Source organism: Seriola lalandi, unplaced genomic scaffold (assembly GCF_002814215.2).
Source record: "Seriola lalandi dorsalis isolate HSWRI2012SDOR001 ecotype SW California unplaced genomic scaffold, Sedor1 jcf7180002052111, whole genome shotgun sequence".
In the NCBI taxonomy this organism is placed as follows: Eukaryota; Metazoa; Chordata; class Actinopteri; order Carangiformes; family Carangidae; genus Seriola; species Seriola lalandi.
This window is the reverse complement of record NW_019522664.1, coordinates 117,808-135,170: the sequence shown is the minus strand read 5'-3', so window position 1 is coordinate 135,170 and position 17,363 is coordinate 117,808. Positions and strand designations below refer to the sequence as shown.

The 17,363-nt window shown below is 42.8% G+C and overlaps 1 protein-coding gene across 2 annotated transcripts in view; it reads right to left on the bottom strand.

Annotated features, from left to right (window-relative positions):
- Nucleotides 1–15,636, bottom strand: part of mphosph9 (M-phase phosphoprotein 9) — a 20,975-nt gene extending 5,339 nt beyond the window's left edge. The window contains exons 1-19 of one of the 2 annotated variants that reach the window (XM_023399677.2): nt 15,539–15,636; nt 13,835–14,106; nt 13,009–13,156; nt 10,797–10,886; nt 10,197–10,705; nt 9,858–10,023; nt 9,594–9,666; nt 9,025–9,125; nt 8,103–8,219; nt 7,089–7,555; nt 6,621–6,770; nt 6,181–6,268; nt 5,194–5,409; nt 4,410–4,457; nt 4,232–4,296; nt 2,336–2,437; nt 1,798–2,031; nt 1,527–1,714; nt 28–345 (exon numbers count right to left, since the gene is read on the bottom strand). In XM_023399677.2, the coding sequence (XP_023255445.1) occupies nt 28–345; nt 1,527–1,714; nt 1,798–2,031; nt 2,336–2,437; nt 4,232–4,296; nt 4,410–4,457; nt 5,194–5,409; nt 6,181–6,268; nt 6,621–6,770; nt 7,089–7,555; nt 8,103–8,219; nt 9,025–9,125; nt 9,594–9,666; nt 9,858–10,023; nt 10,197–10,705; nt 10,797–10,886; nt 13,009–13,156; nt 13,835–14,070 (3,316 nt within the window). In that variant the 5' untranslated portion in view covers nt 14,071–14,106; nt 15,539–15,636. The remainder of the gene's footprint in view (nt 1–27; nt 346–1,526; nt 1,715–1,797; nt 2,032–2,335; nt 2,438–4,231; nt 4,297–4,409; nt 4,458–5,193; nt 5,410–6,180; nt 6,269–6,620; nt 6,771–7,088; nt 7,556–8,102; nt 8,220–9,024; nt 9,126–9,593; nt 9,667–9,857; nt 10,024–10,196; nt 10,706–10,796; nt 10,887–13,008; nt 13,157–13,834; nt 14,107–15,538) is intronic. The other variant, XM_023399678.2, reaches the window with a different exon arrangement.
- Nucleotides 15,637–17,363: the final 1,727 nt, after the last annotated feature.

The following is a 17,363-nucleotide window of genomic DNA, read 5'->3' as shown; positions in this document are numbered from 1 at the left end:
GTGTGTGGAAGGACTGGGAGAACGTACTGGGTGTAGTTGTGGGTATGTTTCGATGTGCTGGAGGAGGCAGTGAGGAGGATCTGTGGCCCTCTGGAGACAGACTCCTCTGGGCCCTCAGCAGAGCTGCAGCTCTTTCTGCTCCACTGTGACTTCTCGCTCCGGCTGCTGCTCCTCCTCTTTCTCCTCCTCCTCTTTCTCCTCCTCCTCTTTCTCCTCGCTCGGCTCCGACCGTCGCTCCTCCAGGTTTAACCGCCTCTCTTTCTGCCTGGAGCCCGACTCGCTCCTGAATCACCTCTTTGTGCCTCCGCTCCACAAAACCCACGGTGGTCCTCTGATTGCCGACCCCTGCGGAGACAAACATACCGATTCAAAACACCGACTTGTTCTGTGTGTGCGGCTTGTTTCATCCGCCTGTAATGAATCAACAAACAGAACAGTTAACTAATCTGTAACTGGCCAGTCTCTGTTTAAAGGAAACTGCGTCCGCGTTGATACTAACGAACATCTCCGGCTTTGCTGTCATTGACCTCAGAGCACGTTGAATAGTTTTCTGATTTTGCTCCCAGTCACTTCACAACAAGGTCTAAGATACTGAAAAACTGATTGCAGCCATTGTTCCCTTCCTCTCCTGCTGGTGCGGCTGAATCCAAACGTCTGCGAGGGGACAATACGCGCTTGAGAACTCCCCGATTTCCATCGATATAAACGAATATACATCGATAGTTCCTGATCCTGTCACCCATCTCATCTCTCATGTCTGAACTGCTCTCATCAGCATCAGTTATTAGCTGGTGCTTGTCCTGCACTGTGAATTAGAACAAACTAATGTGCATATGCTGCATGTGTGAAATAAAAATAAAAACGGAAACAGACACAACCACGCCTGTGTGTTGCGGAGTATTTAAGCTGCGGCTGCCTACTGACCTCTCTGCTCCTCGCCACAGTCACACCACGTTTTTTGGGTTTGGTCACGTTGTCATAGTTTCAGTCCTTACGATTAGTTCTGCACTTTACGTCACATGCCTCGCTCACACACACCACAATCTACTGACTTTACCGATTTCCACACCTCGTACCCAGAACGTTCAACTTGGCGTCTTGATTTGCTTTAATAAAAACATTCTTTTGTTCATCTTTACCACGGTGTGTCTCCGTTTTTTTGTTGTGGCCACTTGAGTCAGGGTCGTAAGACGTGTAAACATAGATCGGTTCTGGTTATGATGATGGTGATGATTCATCATGAATTTTTAAAGTCTGGTGAAGTCTGCACTCGGAAGCGTACTGCACAAAAATAAATCCGCCTGACGTCCCTCGTGGAAGTTGAAGAGCGCCTCAGCACTCGAGGACTTCGCAGGAATGTGTGTGTTACGTTTGTAAATGTGGATTCAGACCGTCTCACTCACTCTGATAGTTCATCTAAATTTCCCAAACGCAGAAATCTACTCTGTGTTCGCGTAAGGAGTGTGGGGAAATGAGACAGACGTTGAGTTTTAAATCTGAGTGCTGTGAGCGAGTGTTCGTCATACTGTGGGTGGTGGAGCTGTTCTTACAGGGGGCCCGGCTCTCGGTGGCTCTGGTCTCCTCCAGCTCTATCAGGGCTCTCATCATGGGCGTCAGGGCGCAGGACGCGTCTCTCCGAGCGGCCTCCCGCTGGCTCTGCTCCTGGTGTCTGGTCTGAGGCAGAGACTGCTCACACTCTGGAGGAGAGGCACACCTGCGGGGACAGGATCGCAACCAATCAGCGAAGATCTTCACTAACTTTTGGCTGGGGGCAAATCCACGGGGGTAAAGACTCACCTCCAGCTCCCACCGGCTGAGGAGGTGTCCGCGGAGCTTCCAGGTCCTGACGACTGATCGCTTATTGTGTACAGTGACCTCTTGTGCATACTCGACTGGTTAGTTTGAGGGAACTGGGATTTTCTGCCGCCGTTCAGCTGGTCGGACGCAGGACAGGGCGACTTCCTGCGGGTGACGTCTGGATCTACTTTGCATTTACCGGGTGACAGCAGCAGGTCGGGATGGTGGAAAAGACTGTGGACACGTCAAGAGGAAATTCAGTATTTAGCAGCTGTTAGGAACATCCAACACACACAGATCTTATGATGACAACAAGAGATTAATATCATGATGCACTGACACAGTGTGTGAGAGAAGCAAGAAGCAAGATTTCATATATTATCAGAGCTTTTAAATTAATCTAATGGCAAAGTGCTGCAGCCTGTGCATCGCTTTCCTTCTGTGTCACGTGCGTCTCTGGATACCTGATGCTGCAGGAGTCAGAAATATTAAAATATTAGAAAAAACAACAGTGGCGGGAAGGTTTTTCAGCGCTTACCCTGCTCCAGAGGGTTGAGTGTTACTGTGGGAAGCGTAACGGGCTCTGGCCTGGTTCTCATGCTCCAGCTGCTTCACCTGAGACTCCAGTTTGGAGATTACTCTGAGGTGAAACACACACACACACACACACACACACACACACACACATGATTACGAGGGAACAGGTGATTAAGACTAAGCATCAGATATACTGATACAGATCTTGTGGATCTTTGAAAAGATACAAGCGTTTAAAAATGAAATAATAGTGTTTTGGGAAATGGAGACATCAGTCTGTGGGTTTAAAGGATCCTGAGGAATTCCTTCTTCATGTGGCACATAACTCAATCAGCCTCGGTGAACGTCTTTCCCTCCACACACAGGAGGAACACGACCCAGAGCCGACCTTCATCTCAACACTTTTGTCTCCTGCGGGTGATAAATTCCTTCTGCTGCCACGATCGGCCTCTAATGCGCCGCTCCTGTTTTAGTTTGACAATCTTTAAACGTCTCTCGGAGGTTTTCTTGCTCTCGCTACGTGACTTCATTAGAGCCGTAAAACAGGGAAGTGTTCTCGCATATCTTATTTTATTTTACAACCTTTTCCGTTTTGATGGTCTGACATCTACTTAGTGTTGTGGACGGATCCTCATGTCTCTACACTTTTCCCGGACTTATGTGTCTCAGCTGTTGTGCTGTTCTTTGACTGAAGGGATAAACTGCTGCTTGCACATTGTAGTAACTTCTTTCCTAGTTTCCTTCTTTTCCCACGGCCACTCTCAGGTGTCTGGAACTCATCTTCTCTTTCTCCTGGCTGCCTTCTCTCCAGGTGAGGCGTTTCACTGCTAAAGCCTTCCTACGACACCCACCGCATATCGACGCTGCGCGAGCTGCAGTTTTGCTATCTGCCTGCGAATCCGCTGAATCGACTCCACACACTTCATCAATGCCGAGTCCATGCGCTGCCTCTGTCGGTGCCAATTTGCAGGCAGAGCTGATCCTGCGGAGGAAAAGTTGCTGCGTGGCCTCGGCATCATCTATTCCCAACAGCACAGAGACCATCGTCGGGCTCTATTGATGAACTCTCTTTTCTCCATCTGTCCACTCTCCTCTCCGCTGCAGCCTTTTTACGAGATTGCCCGAGCCGGCCAATGACAATGTGACAGTGATGGATCTGAAGCCAATAATCAAACTACAGCTATGATGTCACCTCTCTGCTGTGAGCTCTCCATGCGAACACAGTAACTCTGTTAGTGTGAAGCTGTGGTAACCGAGTAGTTTAACACTTTAGGAAATTCATTATCTTTCTGTGGGGTAACTATGAAGCTGTGGCCAGGGAGCCGTTAACTTAGCTTAGCATAAAGACTGGAAACAGGGGGAAACAGCTAGCCTGGCTGCAGCACATAAAAGCCACACTTTGGTTTTTGTGCAGATTAAATACATGAGACATGACGTGTTATTAACTGAGCTTTACAGGAGCTGGTAGGCAGCTTATTTCTTTTTTTTATCTCTAGAAAAAGCCACGCTAGCTGTTTACCCCTGTTTTTAATCTTTACGCTAAGCTAAGCTAAGCTAACCATACCATCTCCTGGCTCCAGCTTCACATTCACCAAACAGACAACAGAGCTGTTTCCATCCTCTCATTTAAAATTTAGCGAGAAAGAGGATAAATGTGAAACTATTCTTTTAAGGCCGTGACGCTCAAACAACTGCATGAACATAAAAAAAGTTTTTATTAGCGTCTTGACTGTCGTTAGACACCAGAAACTGTTTCACACAGGACTGACTGTAAGCAGAGCAGCAATAGAAAAGAAAAAGGTGTTTCTATGTTTCTTCTATTTTCACCACAATAGAAGAACAAGAACTAAAAATTAGACAAGAATTTATAAAATTAAATACTGTTGCTTCCACTCACCTCTTCAGCTCAGATATGTGATCGTTGGCATCGACCAGTTTGTTCTCTGCTGACACCAGGTTGTTCTGCAGAGACAAAGATTGTTAGGACGTATTGAGAAGTTGTTTTTGTTTTTATCACGTATTTCAACGATAATCAAATAATGAAACCACATGTTGAACGTAAAGAGAACCAGCACCTTCGCTCCCTCGTGCTCCTTCATCAGAGAGTCGTATTCTCCGAGCAGCTGAAGAAACAAAACAACAGAGGCCTTAATGACGAAGGTGAACGTTAAACAGTTACTGTTTGTTAGCTGGAATGAACTGGGATCATTGTTATGTAATTTAACATGAGGCTGTAATCGTGCCACATGACTTCACAACAAACAACTATTATCAGAAACCAAAACCAACCTGCTAAACCAACATTGCAGCGTTCGTTTGTTATTTTTTTTCCAGCTGCTAAAAGTTTGTTATTAATAAGATGCAGCATCAGGCCTTGTGTTCTGAGGTTCTGTCCTTTATCAATCTTTTTAATTAAAGCTTTGTGAATAATATTCAACGTTACTTTGTCCAGTGTTTCAAAACGACATCGCAACCAAAAGTGCAGAAAATCTACTTTGAGAAAATTGAGACTGAATCAATCTTTGGTAACGTCAACGAATCATTATCATCAAGTATGAATCAGTCATGTCTAGCCAATACCTGATCTGATTAATAAGATCGATATTGGAGCAGAAACCAATCAGGTGGAGCCAATTGGTGCATTTAATTAGACAAAACTTTCCTCTTACAAATGAATCCCCAAAATAAAGATAAACAGATATTTCATGATCCCCTGTACACATCATCTAGATGATTCCAGTGCAGGTGTAATCATTTTAAATCACAGATTATGGAGCAATCAATAATAAAGATTTGATATAATAAAACAAACTTATGATAATAAGGAGGTTGCGGTGCAGAACACGACTCAAGACTCACATCCTGCAGCATCCTGTACTCTCTCTCCCTCCGCGCCTCCCTCTCGTCTGCCTCCCTGCAGGATTTCTGCGCCGCCTCCTCCAGCTGCCGGACGCGGCTCTTCAGACGTGCTGCCTGGGCGTCCTTCTCTTTGCCCGAGCGTTTGCTTTCTTCCAGTCGCTGCTGCAAAGATTTCACAGTCGCACCCGCCACAGCGTACCGCTCCGGCCATTCTGCCTGCCGAGCAAAAAGTCACACAGAGATCAAGGGAATGGGGTGATGGTTAAATATTAGTTGAATGCATATGATAAACGTCACACTAACTAACATTATCACAATTTAAAATAAAAAACAGTGAGCTGAGGAAAAGGCCCTCGATGAACAGGCTGATTAAAAATCTACATGAACCTTATGAAAGTTCAGGTTTCAGACACAAGATGTGACTTCATCGATGTCCACGTTCTAACGGTTCTTAGGTTACCAAATATTAATCCATCATCATGAGCTTCATTAAGGATCCCTTAATTAGACTCCATGCAGATATTCCTACTGGATTAATTACAGTGTCTGCAGATGGTGTTTAATGATTTTAAGACTCTTTTGAAGAACAAATATAAAGAAATTTAAGAACAAACTTTGGAAGGAAACATGATGGAAGGTCACAACATGAGACGGGCCCGACTTAAAATATAAAGTATTTAATCAGCGACATTATTTTCTATTGATTTGACCCATTACTCAGAAAAAAAATGTTCTAGGTTGAAATTAAGACTTCATAAATTCAAATCCGACAGTTTAATGACTTTAAAGATCTATGAACTGAATTTAAGGCATTTTACAGCTTCTTCACAACCCAGAGACACTGAAGCGTGGGTCTGAATTTCAGTCATTTTATGTTTTCATAAATAACAAGACGTTCCCTGCTGAAACAGTACATTTTAAATAACAGAATATTTTTTGCTTTATTAACTGAATTAAACTGAAAAAAGAAAATTAGAGGAATGATACCAGTTTTTTCTCCAGCGAGCTGTTTGTTGCCTCTAGTTCTTGAATACGGCTGGTGGCTTCAGCCAGAGCTTTTTCCAGATGTTTGCACCTGTGGATAAACAAACAAACCGACACAGAGGTGTAACATCAGGCCGGGGGAACGTGGAGGGCTACAAGACTTAATTCATGTCTAGACATTCAACAACTGAATATGAGTCATGATCACTTGTAGCTTCAAAAATCAAGTTAATACCTCAGAATATTTACTTATGTATTATTTTAGTCCAATTTCACCATTTTCCTGTTTAATTTCCTGGAATTTGCTGAGTTTGTTCAGCTGTCACAAACTTTATTGATTTTGTATTAGGCTGTTTTGTCTTATTTATTTATGTTTTGAATGAAAATGTGATTAAAAAAAGAAAAGAAATACAATAAATAAGTAATATACAGTGAGGACAAACCTGTCTGTGAGGGCCTGGTTGCTCTTCTCTAAGTCCTGGGGCAGATCTCTGAGTTTGAGTTTGTCTCTCAGGATCTGGATCTCAGACTCATAATACGCTTTCAGGTCGGCCACATGTCGAGAATGCTTCTCTCTGAGGTTCTGCCGCAGTCTGACGGCAACAGAGAAAAGAGGAAATTAATGATTCTGTTGAAGGTGGAAGATTTATGTGTGCAATCATTAAGCCTGATGAGATACCACACAACGGCAACGCATACAAAGCAGCGGCAAAAACACTGAGTAAACAAGATGCTGAATGAAGCACGATTGAGGAAGAAACACTGAGCAGTGTGAGTTCAGCACCACCGAGGACAGACTTTTACTTTTTGGATTTTATTTACTTTCTTCCTCTTTGTTTTACAGTTTTTAGTTTGTTATACAAGTTTATTTTCAACCAGGCATGAGGAGTCCAGAGTGACGCCACACTCACAGAGAAAGGACGACAGGATCCTCCAGTGATGAAGCCCTCTCCATGTGCGGACTGACTGCGGGCCGCAGAGTCGCACCAGAGGCCGAACGAGGCTTCAGGGTGCTGGTGTGGGTGTGACTGCCCTCCTCCTCGCTGGCTAAGGGGGCACTGGCTCTGCGCTGCTGGCTGACTGTGAGGTTCTTATCCTGGGAGGTAGACAGGGCCGCCTGGGATGCGTTTCCCCACAAGCGCTGCACCTTGGACGGGGAAGGTCCGGCAACGGAAACACTGGAGGTGTCGGAGATGCAGTCTGTGTCTCCGGGGTTGGGACTGCCCTCCGCCATGCTGTCAGGGGTCACGGGGGTCTCGACTCTGGGGTAGAGGTGGGGCTGAGCTGCAAACGAAGGGCTGCTGAAGTGCGAGGGTGAAGTGAAGCCCGAGGTGCGATCAGACGGCCGCATGTTCACCGCCGGGTCCAAGGTCAACACCTGAGGCGCACAGAGGGAGAGTTCAGGTTAGACGCAGCTGAGGACTAAAGAAATTATAAATTATTATTATGGTTGTTGTTATTAAGAAAGTTAATCGGACCGATAATTAATATTAACATTAATATGAAAAATATATAGAGAAAAAAAGGCACAGAAAGCATTTTCATATATCTATTTGAATAATTAATATATGAATAATAATTTCTACAGCAGGTTAATTGTGTGCACACATTTCTTATTATTCATTAACTCAATTTAATTTCCAATTTCAATAATGAATAATTCAACAGGGGAGGGGGGGGATGAAATTTAGATCAGATCATCAAGTTAACAGTCAGGTGTATTTTCTGGTTCTTCTGGCTCATAATATCTTTAGTTTACAACAGTTCTCTAGTAATTCCCCAGATTTTTGCTGCATATGAACATCTGTAAAATAAATGATCTACAAAATCCGGACATTTAAAAGCTGGTGAGATATACTGTATATTATTTTGCACAATTTTGTCGTGTACCTCTGTGAAAGCCGAGGACTAAACAGATGAAATACCTGCGGTGACGAAGGAGTGGACGTAACAGAACCTTCGCAGTCCGAGCGTCTACTGTCTGTCCTCTGCTTGTTCTGATAGATCTCTCTGAGAGACAGTCCACGCTCCGGAGACGGAGTCTACAACAGAGACGGAGATTCAACACAAGCCAGCAGCTAAATGCAGCAGACATGTTGTCAGTGCATCTCCCTCAAACTCAAACTGGTTTCATGTCTTTTTCTACTCAAACACATTTTTGGGCTGGTGGGAGATGTGATAGTCACCCCTGGTTCTTCTGGGATTGTCCACAGATAACAAAACACTGGGAAGACGGTGGATCTGTTACTGCTGTTAAAGACTCACATGGGTGCAGTGGTGTCCTAAAGTCTGAAACTACTTTCTTATTTAAGTGAAGTGGTCTCAGGCGTTTGGACCCCACTGTACATGTAAGGGAAATTATTGGGGTAAGTTTTCACCTCAGTTCCTGAAGGACGTCTGTCCCCAGAAAAACCTTTAAAGATTATTACCATAACTCTTTTTTTTTTTTACAGTGTTCTACACTGTACCTTTTGTATTCAATTTATGTTAAGTATGTGTGTGTGTGTATATGCACACACTGTATATGCAAAGGCAATATGTGAAAGTCTATTAGTATTTCCATGTGGGGCTCTGCACAGGGGAAGAAGGCTGCACACCAGAATACATATATCTGTTCCTCCGTTTCATTTATTTGACCTTATCTGCAGTTTTTTTCCTCTTAGGATTTCACTTTATAAGGAATAAATGGTGAGTCTTATAGTCAGGGAATGTTAAAGTTGATGATTTTGTTTTTAAGTGAGTGTTAAATAAGAAATAATTAAGTTTAATAAGTAAGAGGCAGAAGGGATTGTGGGACATCCCGCCATCAGACTCAGGAGTCACTGAGAGCTGTGGCGTTTCACTCACCGGACTGATGGACGTCTCTTGCAGGAGGTAAGCGCTGCTGTCAAAGCTGTCCGGTAACGGCCGATACAGCTCGCTCTCATTCAGACGCCAGTAAGTGAGGCCTGAGACGCACAGAAGCACGCCGTGTGATTTAATGCTTTTTCTACTTGTTTTCCTTTAATTCAAAAAGTGTCATTTAAATAAAATGAGCTGTGAAAGTCAGAAATACAGCAGGAAACAAACTATGAGACATAATATATTATAATTCACTGACAGTTGTCTCTTTTCATGGCTATAACAACTTAAAACTGCTGCTGTGTGGAGACAGACTACGGATTTAACATAACTACCAAACACACACATCACATCACATTTCTCGACATGAATAAATGAATCTCTTTCCATTTCCTCATAATAAAATCCCTCGCTGGTGTAACAGTGCCATCATACTGTCACTTGTTGTAACTGCAACAAGCTTCATCTCATAAAAACTGTAATATAATGCATTGTTTATTACATCACAGTCATGATTTCTTTACACTGTCAAATCCCTATTGTTCTGTGTTTTGTCTGAGTGGGTGAACTGTTACCTGATGCCTCAGACATCAGGCTGTCACTCCTCCTCAGGGGAAAAGTGCTGGACGACGGCCCGGCCGGTCGATGCTGGAACCCAATAGAGATGAGTGGATTAGACTCAGCAGCAGGATCGTAATCAAGACAACAACAACAGACATATGCACCAAAAACAAAAACACTCCAGATGCAGGGCAGCGATTAACACGAGGTAATTTTTTTATTTCTTTTTTACTATCCCTGCAAAATCTTAGCAGCTGTTGCCACTCGGTGAGTCGTACCTGGTCCTGGGAGTCTGTGCTCTCCAGGGGGTTTCGTCTGTGGGATTCTCTGGGGCTGCGTGGCAGCTCCTGGTACTCTGGGATTTGGCACGAAGCTTGTCCTGCTTTGCTCTTCTTGGGCCTGAGTTTCTGCCTCTGGGCCCAGGAGGTCAAAGGCTGACTGGTGCTGCCGACAGAAGAGGTCAGGGTCAGGAGTAATATGACTCCTCAGAGACAATGTGACTAAATCTGAGGAGGGTTTCTGCAGGTTAGAGTTCAATTTAAGACTTTTAAAGACATATTTATTACTAAATACAGAACAATGGCGGTTAGTGTGTCTTATAAACAACTCAGACATACCCAGAGATTTTCTGCTGGTAGACTAATGGGTTCAGATCCTCCACTCCAAGAGTCCTCTCATCGGAAAAATCCTGCTGGCATCCAATCACAGTCGTCTCTGTGGCTTCCTGGAAGTTAGAGGACCAGTGATGCTTCTCCCTTCCTTGACTACCATCCTCATCTTCGCCTGGAGACCCAGCAGGTTCCAGGCCTGTTTCCCAAGCAGACAGAGTCCCGTATCCACTGCTGAGCACGGTGGTGGCCCGCTCCTCCCCCTGGTTGGCGGTCTCCGATCTGTGGAGTGGAGGTGAAGGGGAGCTAAAAGGGGTATGTGCAGGGGCTGCCAGGCTGTCATTGTCACTGGGCACATTTTTGGGGACTGTGCAGTCACTGGAGATGAGGGGGAAAATATAGTCCTTTGTGTCAGTAGTGGTTTTGGTCACTGCAGTTGGAGAGAACTCTGTGTGTGGCTGGATGCTGGCCTGGCGGTTCTGGAGCTGAACTAGGGCCTTAATTTCATCCTGAATCAACTGGGGAAAAAAAAAGAAAAGAGCACATCATTATTTCACTGGATACTTTAAAATAGCTCATGTGACAGGACATGACTAAATGCAGGCTCACCTGTATTTGGCACTGGTATTGTTCTTGCTGAGCGAGGATTTGCTCTTGGTATTGCTTCTCGACCAGCTGAAACAGATGCAGCCATCGGCCCTGCTCAGAGAAAAAAACAAAAACAGGAGTTACGCGCCATCATTGCTCACAAACAGACACCGTCAATCTACTTAAACTTAAAGCCTCAAGCGGAAACATGACATCTAATGTATGAACCACCTAAAGGCAAAAACAGGGAAGCTCACCCGGTGAGTCAGTGTGTCTACATGAACACAAGAAACCAGGTGACACAGGTAATCAGACAAAGCGTTTACATGCACTGTAGTGACCTGGTTACTGTAAATCTGCACATTCATGCAGCAGGAAAGTAATTACATTTCTCCCCCTTAAAGCCTCTTGTTTCTTCTCTTGGATGTCTGAGCTTCACTGTGCAGAATGATGGATGCGCAGAGTTTGACACTAGACAGCTGTTTTTCTCTGTGCTCACCTTAAAGTCTCAATTTGTCAGTTTCACAAACAGAATTTTGTGACACTGGAAATAATTTGGAGGCCACTCGTGGTTCAGTATGAAAAAACAAGTGAGATGTGAAAACCCGAGCGCTTCCAGTAAGAGACATTTTGTGTCCAGCAGTTAAACTTTTGAAATGAACAATATTTGCATTATTCATAATGTCTGGATTTTAAATGAGGGAGAAGGAGCAGCTGTGATTTTATTCTTGTGGAAAAACAGACAAATTATTATTCCGAGCAGGAGTATTTTTGTGTCTTAAAATGTGTCTGGAGGGGAATTTTTCTGATACAACACACATTGAGATTTTACGTGAGTGTGTTTGTTTGTTGGAGGGCGGAGAGTACAGTGAGAGGACACTGTGGATTATACAGTCAAATGAGCTGCGGTGTAAACCAACTTATTTGGACCTCTTATCGGTTTCAGTTTTACTTGGACTTTGGATTATTTAGATCAGAAGGATGTATCATCATGTGTAATGACATTTCATTTCATCCTGCTGTTGTGCTGTCACAGTCTTTGTCTTGCACATGCTCAAGTGTAAAAAGTCATTAAGAAATCCAGTTACAGCCAATTTATACTTAACGCACCCTAAGGGTCAACATGATGTGAAGTTCATTATCTGCATCTTATCCATGAGGGATGTGATGCAGATAATGGACGTGGACTGGCTGTGTGTGAACATCTCCATGTACACAGACATGCAACAGAGAAAAAACAGAACCATGTGCACGGCTTATATCCTCCATATAACACGTGTATATGGCCAAAAAAAATAGCTTTCTCCAGAATGGAAATCAGGTTTCTCTAATCAATAAAACATTAGTTTCCTGGAGGAAGCCACTGTACCTTGGACTGACTGAGTGAGTATGTGACGATGGCGATTTGCATCAAAACAAATCTAAGTCCTGGGTTCCTCCTGCAGCTGAATAGTGAAGGCAAAAACGATATAACTGCAACATCCCCCGGTCAGTTCCAGTCAGGGACTTTGGTAGCATGCCGCCACCCCCACCCCCACCCCCCCGTCTGTCTCTTCACTGTCAACCAATAAATGTTGACAAAAGATCTAAAATTTTGTAATTTCTCTAATAAATGTGTCTGCACTGCATGTGTGTATTTGTGCAGGGTTGAGGGAAGCAGCTGTGCACCGCTACGACTCTGATGTAAACTCCCATCAGAGAGGGAGAGCTGATGTATAGAGCAACAATAATTTTCTCTTAATATTTTAATACCATAATCTACTTAATGGACATTTTAATAATCAAAGAAGACAAGTGTTTTCCTCAGGTATATGAACTAAAAAGCCTGGAGCCTGGTGAACTCTGCAGTGAAGTGCCTTTGTGTTGTAGCACATCAGAGTTGTCTGTTCCCTACAAATCACATCCTGTGTCTGAAAAGATCAGCTGCAGTGTGGCGCTGTGTGGGGTGTTGGGGTTAGTGTGTGTGTGTGTGTGTGTGTGTGTGTGTGTGTGTGTGTGTGTGTGTGTGTGTGTGTGTGTGTGTGTGTCTGTCTTACTGTCAGGTGTGATCTGCACAAAAAATAAAAGTGACAGCCCAGAAATGAGGCTGCCAGCTGCCAAATGCAGCGCACAAGAACAACTGCCACAGCAGCTAACCCCAACTTCACTTTCCACGTCATCAGCGTGCACTTATCATCTCATTTGCACATTGTACAATAAATCTCATCTCTCAGGCTCTGTGATCATCTCTCACCTCACAATCCTTCCAGATCTCAGGGTCTGTCTCTCCACTGCTCTGGATCTCCTGCACCAAAGCCCTCAGGGTCTCAAGGGAGCTCGGGTTGATGAATGGGAGGTTCTTCCCTTGTTCAAATGCTTCCTCTGTGCTCAGACACAAACTCCTGAGGTAAAAATCACATAATATTAAATCACATACAGTGTTTAAGTTGGATGCGACAAAATTATATACAACAACGACCAAATTCATGTGTAAAAACAACAGTAGACACTTTAATGACACGGAAAACATGTCTATTGATCAAAACTCCTCTCTCACCAAGGTCCAAGTAGCACCTCTCAGCCTCATTTTAAATACATAAATATATTCTACAACTAAACAAGACCGGACACATTACAGCATATTGTATCTCCCATGATTCTTTACATTTGACTGCTGGCAATTAGTGTAAAATCTTCTCCCACATGTAAAGGGTATTAAATTTAAATCATTTTCCTGTGAAGTTCAGGGAAAATCATAAACATAGAACAGTTTAAATTAAATTTCATACAATTAATACGTGGGAGAACATTTAAGTTTCCTTCTAGAGCTGAAATGATTCGTTTTTTTAATCGATTAGCCCATCTATTCCAGCTTCTCAGATGAGGTTGCCACATATTATTACGCACAAAATTTCTTAACATTTCATAGACTAATTGGCTAATTGCAATTAAAAAGGCATTAAATAATCAATAATGAAAATACTAGTAAGTTGCAGCCCTACTGCCCACAGTTTTATCAGCTACTGTCTTTTTATTTTCTATATACAATAGTGTGTTCAGTGTGTTTACAGTCACTGCACCTGATCTTGTTGCATGCTGGTGTGATGTCCATGGGCCTGCTCTCCACAGTGCCTCCTGTGGTTTGGGAAGCTGTGTGTCTGTCCTCTGAGACGGCCAGCCCCGAGGCTGATGTCCCCTCAGAGGACACCAAAGAGGTCTCACTCTCCTTACCCCCATCCCCATCAGCACTGACATGGCAATGGCTCAAAGCCCCCGAGCTGGACACATCCTCAGAGATACTGTCATCTGTGGACATGTTTATGGGCCCATGCAGCGGGGGTCAGTCTGACAGCTGGAGACGAAGAGGAAGGAAACAAGAGGCAATCAGCTGGGGCGGAGAGTAACCAAGTGCATTAACTCATGCAACGTACCTAAATACAGTTTTGAGTAGTATTTTCATTTTCTACTACTTTATGCTTGTACTCCACAACATTTCAGAGAGAAATATTGTACTTATATTTATCTGACAGCTTCAGTTACTAGTTGCTTTACAGATTTTACATGCAGAACGTATGATGCATGCAATATAATGCATTGTAAATAACCAAACTACCCAACAATGTCAAATTTGAGCTTGAACAATTAGACGGTTATCAAAAAATTAATCAGCAACTGTTTTGACTACTGACTATCACAGTAAACTGAGAGTTGACTGCACTGTATGCTCTGGGTAAGTGAGTTATCTACTTTAAAATATTTAAAACATTTATACTTATCAAACCTGGACATGATTAACAAGTAAACTCCAGAAGCTGTTTCAGATTTGTGAAACCTTTATTTTATTTGTGACAGAAAAAAAGTCATTGTTTTTCTTTTTTTTCCCCTAAATCTTTCCTAAAGCCTAAATCAGATCAGGTCCAGGTCACAAACCACTGTACCTAGACTTGACAAATCTGGTCTGGAGTAACATGGAGAACAAAAACACTTAAGATTTAAGATCTCACTGTTTGTTTTTTTTACTACTAGACCTCATCAGACCGGATCCGGATCAAGAAACCACTGTACCTGGATTTGTCAAATCTGGACTGTTTTAAAAAACACTTTCAGATTTGTATAACCTTTATTCTACTTATTGTTTACTTAGGTTTCCCTTAGCTGCCAATTTACCGATCTGTCATCAACATTCAACAGTTCACAAAACATAAACAAAATCAAAGATAAACACAAATATTCAAGCTAATGTGTGTAACGATACGCATTAGCATCCTCCTCTCTGTCCTGCCTGTCAGCCATGACCTGTGCTTCCTGTGTGTGAGATCCTGTCTGAACCGTAGACTCTAAATAATATTCAGAATATGATCTGAACTGTCCAGGTTTTGATTTAATAGCCATTTAACTTCGCCAGCAGACAACAGAATCAACACAGCACAGCCAGATAGCATTAGCCCTGCAGCGGTTTGGACAATTTAAAAAAAACACCAGCTACGTTAGCTGCTTTTTAGCTTCGGTGTCAGTCCGCGCCGTCGGATGCTGCAGACGGTTAAAGTTGCCTGCGAACTCCGCGGGAGCCCTGGGTTGGTTAGTTATCTAGCTAACCTTACAGCTACTGCTGCGACTTCACAGTCAATTCAAATGGTTAGCCCGCTAGCTAAGTTGAGCTAAGTTGGTTTATTACAGGTTTTTATAAGCACGGCGCAGGTAGCGGTGAAATTATAAACACACGTAACCGAAGAACAAACACTGTGTGACAGGAGACAGCCTACGTTAAATAACAGTTGACCTACCCGTTGACTTGTACCATTATTTCATCCATATTTCTATGAGTAGACAAGTTGGCTAGCTGGTTGCTGGTTGGCTACTGCACTGCAGAGATCGCTGGCCGCTGTAACGTTCACAGCCTGCGTCGCTATTGGTCAGAATGCGATTAAAATGGAGAGCGGTGATTGGTCGTCACTTTCACTTTGTGTTTTTATTGGCTAGTCGGGAAAAGGAGTATACACATCTGTTGGGACAAAAACTCAAGTTATAATACTGAGAAATGTTGTATTTTACAATATAATAATGTATTATTGTTAAAGGCTGTTTAAAACTTTATTTATGAGAGAAAAACACACACACATACACACACACACACACACACAAGGGTGATTTCACTTTCACTACATCAGACCAGGTGCAGATCAATAAACACTGTAACTAGACTTGTCAAATCTGGACTAGATTAACAAGAAGAGTGGAAAGACAGTTTAAAACACAGCTTCATAATTTGTGAAACATTTACACCTTTTGTGAAAACAAACAAATAAATGTCAGTTTCACATTTTGTTTTGTTTTTTCCCATCCACACCAGACCAACAAAAAGAAAAAGAAAAGAAGGAAAGAAATGTCATTGATAGTAATTACTCTTTCAGTGTAACGACCTTACACACCTCATATCTGATCATTTCTCATCACCAAAACAAAGATGTGATGTCTGCAGTTAAGAACAATTATTATTACTACATTTTGACACAGCACCTCTCAAGAACACAGGTCTGCAGAATAAGTTAATAGTGCAGGCCCCCGTCTCAGTTAATATTGTAATATTTTCAACAAATTTGCATTTAAGCAAAATCCATTGACAAGCAGCGAATCAGAGGCTTTTGGAGGCACTGGCCCCATTTTGCTCAAAGCCTACACCAGGAACTCACACAGCTGAATTTAACTCAAAATAACCTGACACCACATTTACTCTCACCTGCTGTACACCTCAGCGATTCTGCATTTGCACTCCAGGTAACATACACGCAGCAGAGTATACTGTATACCACATACTGTGTATCTTGCCAGATTATCAAACGCATCAGTGGGACAACAGGCTGATGAAATGCTGATGACTTAAATGTTACTGTGCAGCGGTTCAGATTGCTTCAGACAGACTGCTGAGCAGATCATAAACTGCAGAGCACTACAGGGATGTCTCTAAAACTAAATTACCTGACCAGCAGTCTAGAAAACATGAAATTGGTAAATGTGAGTATGTGAAAATGTTGACAGGATATGACAGTTCAGGTCTGTCTTTATGAAGCCGCCTCACAGATCCCTAAATGTTCTGCAGGTGACATATTTATGTATTTTGGGCCTCGGTTTGAGTCAAAGCTACTGTTAGTAATACCTTAAAATACTTTAACTTAAAAAAGCACTTCTTAATCTGTAAATTAACAAGATTGAGGGCTGCAACTAATGATTATTTTCATCAATTAATTGATTAATCATTTGATCTATAAAACATTAAAAAAAATAGTAAAAAATATCCCTCACAATTTCCTCTTCAAATGTTTTGTTTTGTCTGACCAACAGACCAAAATCAGATCAGCAAAGTCAGCAGGATTCTTCCTCTGGGGATCATGAACGTCTGTAGAAGATTTAACAACAATCCATCCGATAGTTGTTGAGATATTTCAGCGTGGACCAGTATCACCACGTAGAGTCATGCTCCCAGCACGGCTAATAATCCCTTCAATAGGCCAAATGTAAACAATGGTTCACTTTCACTGCCTGTTTTAACATGTTACTGACCTCTACAAGCAGCTTTAATATAGTGAGTTAGTCACATGAACTATATCCACA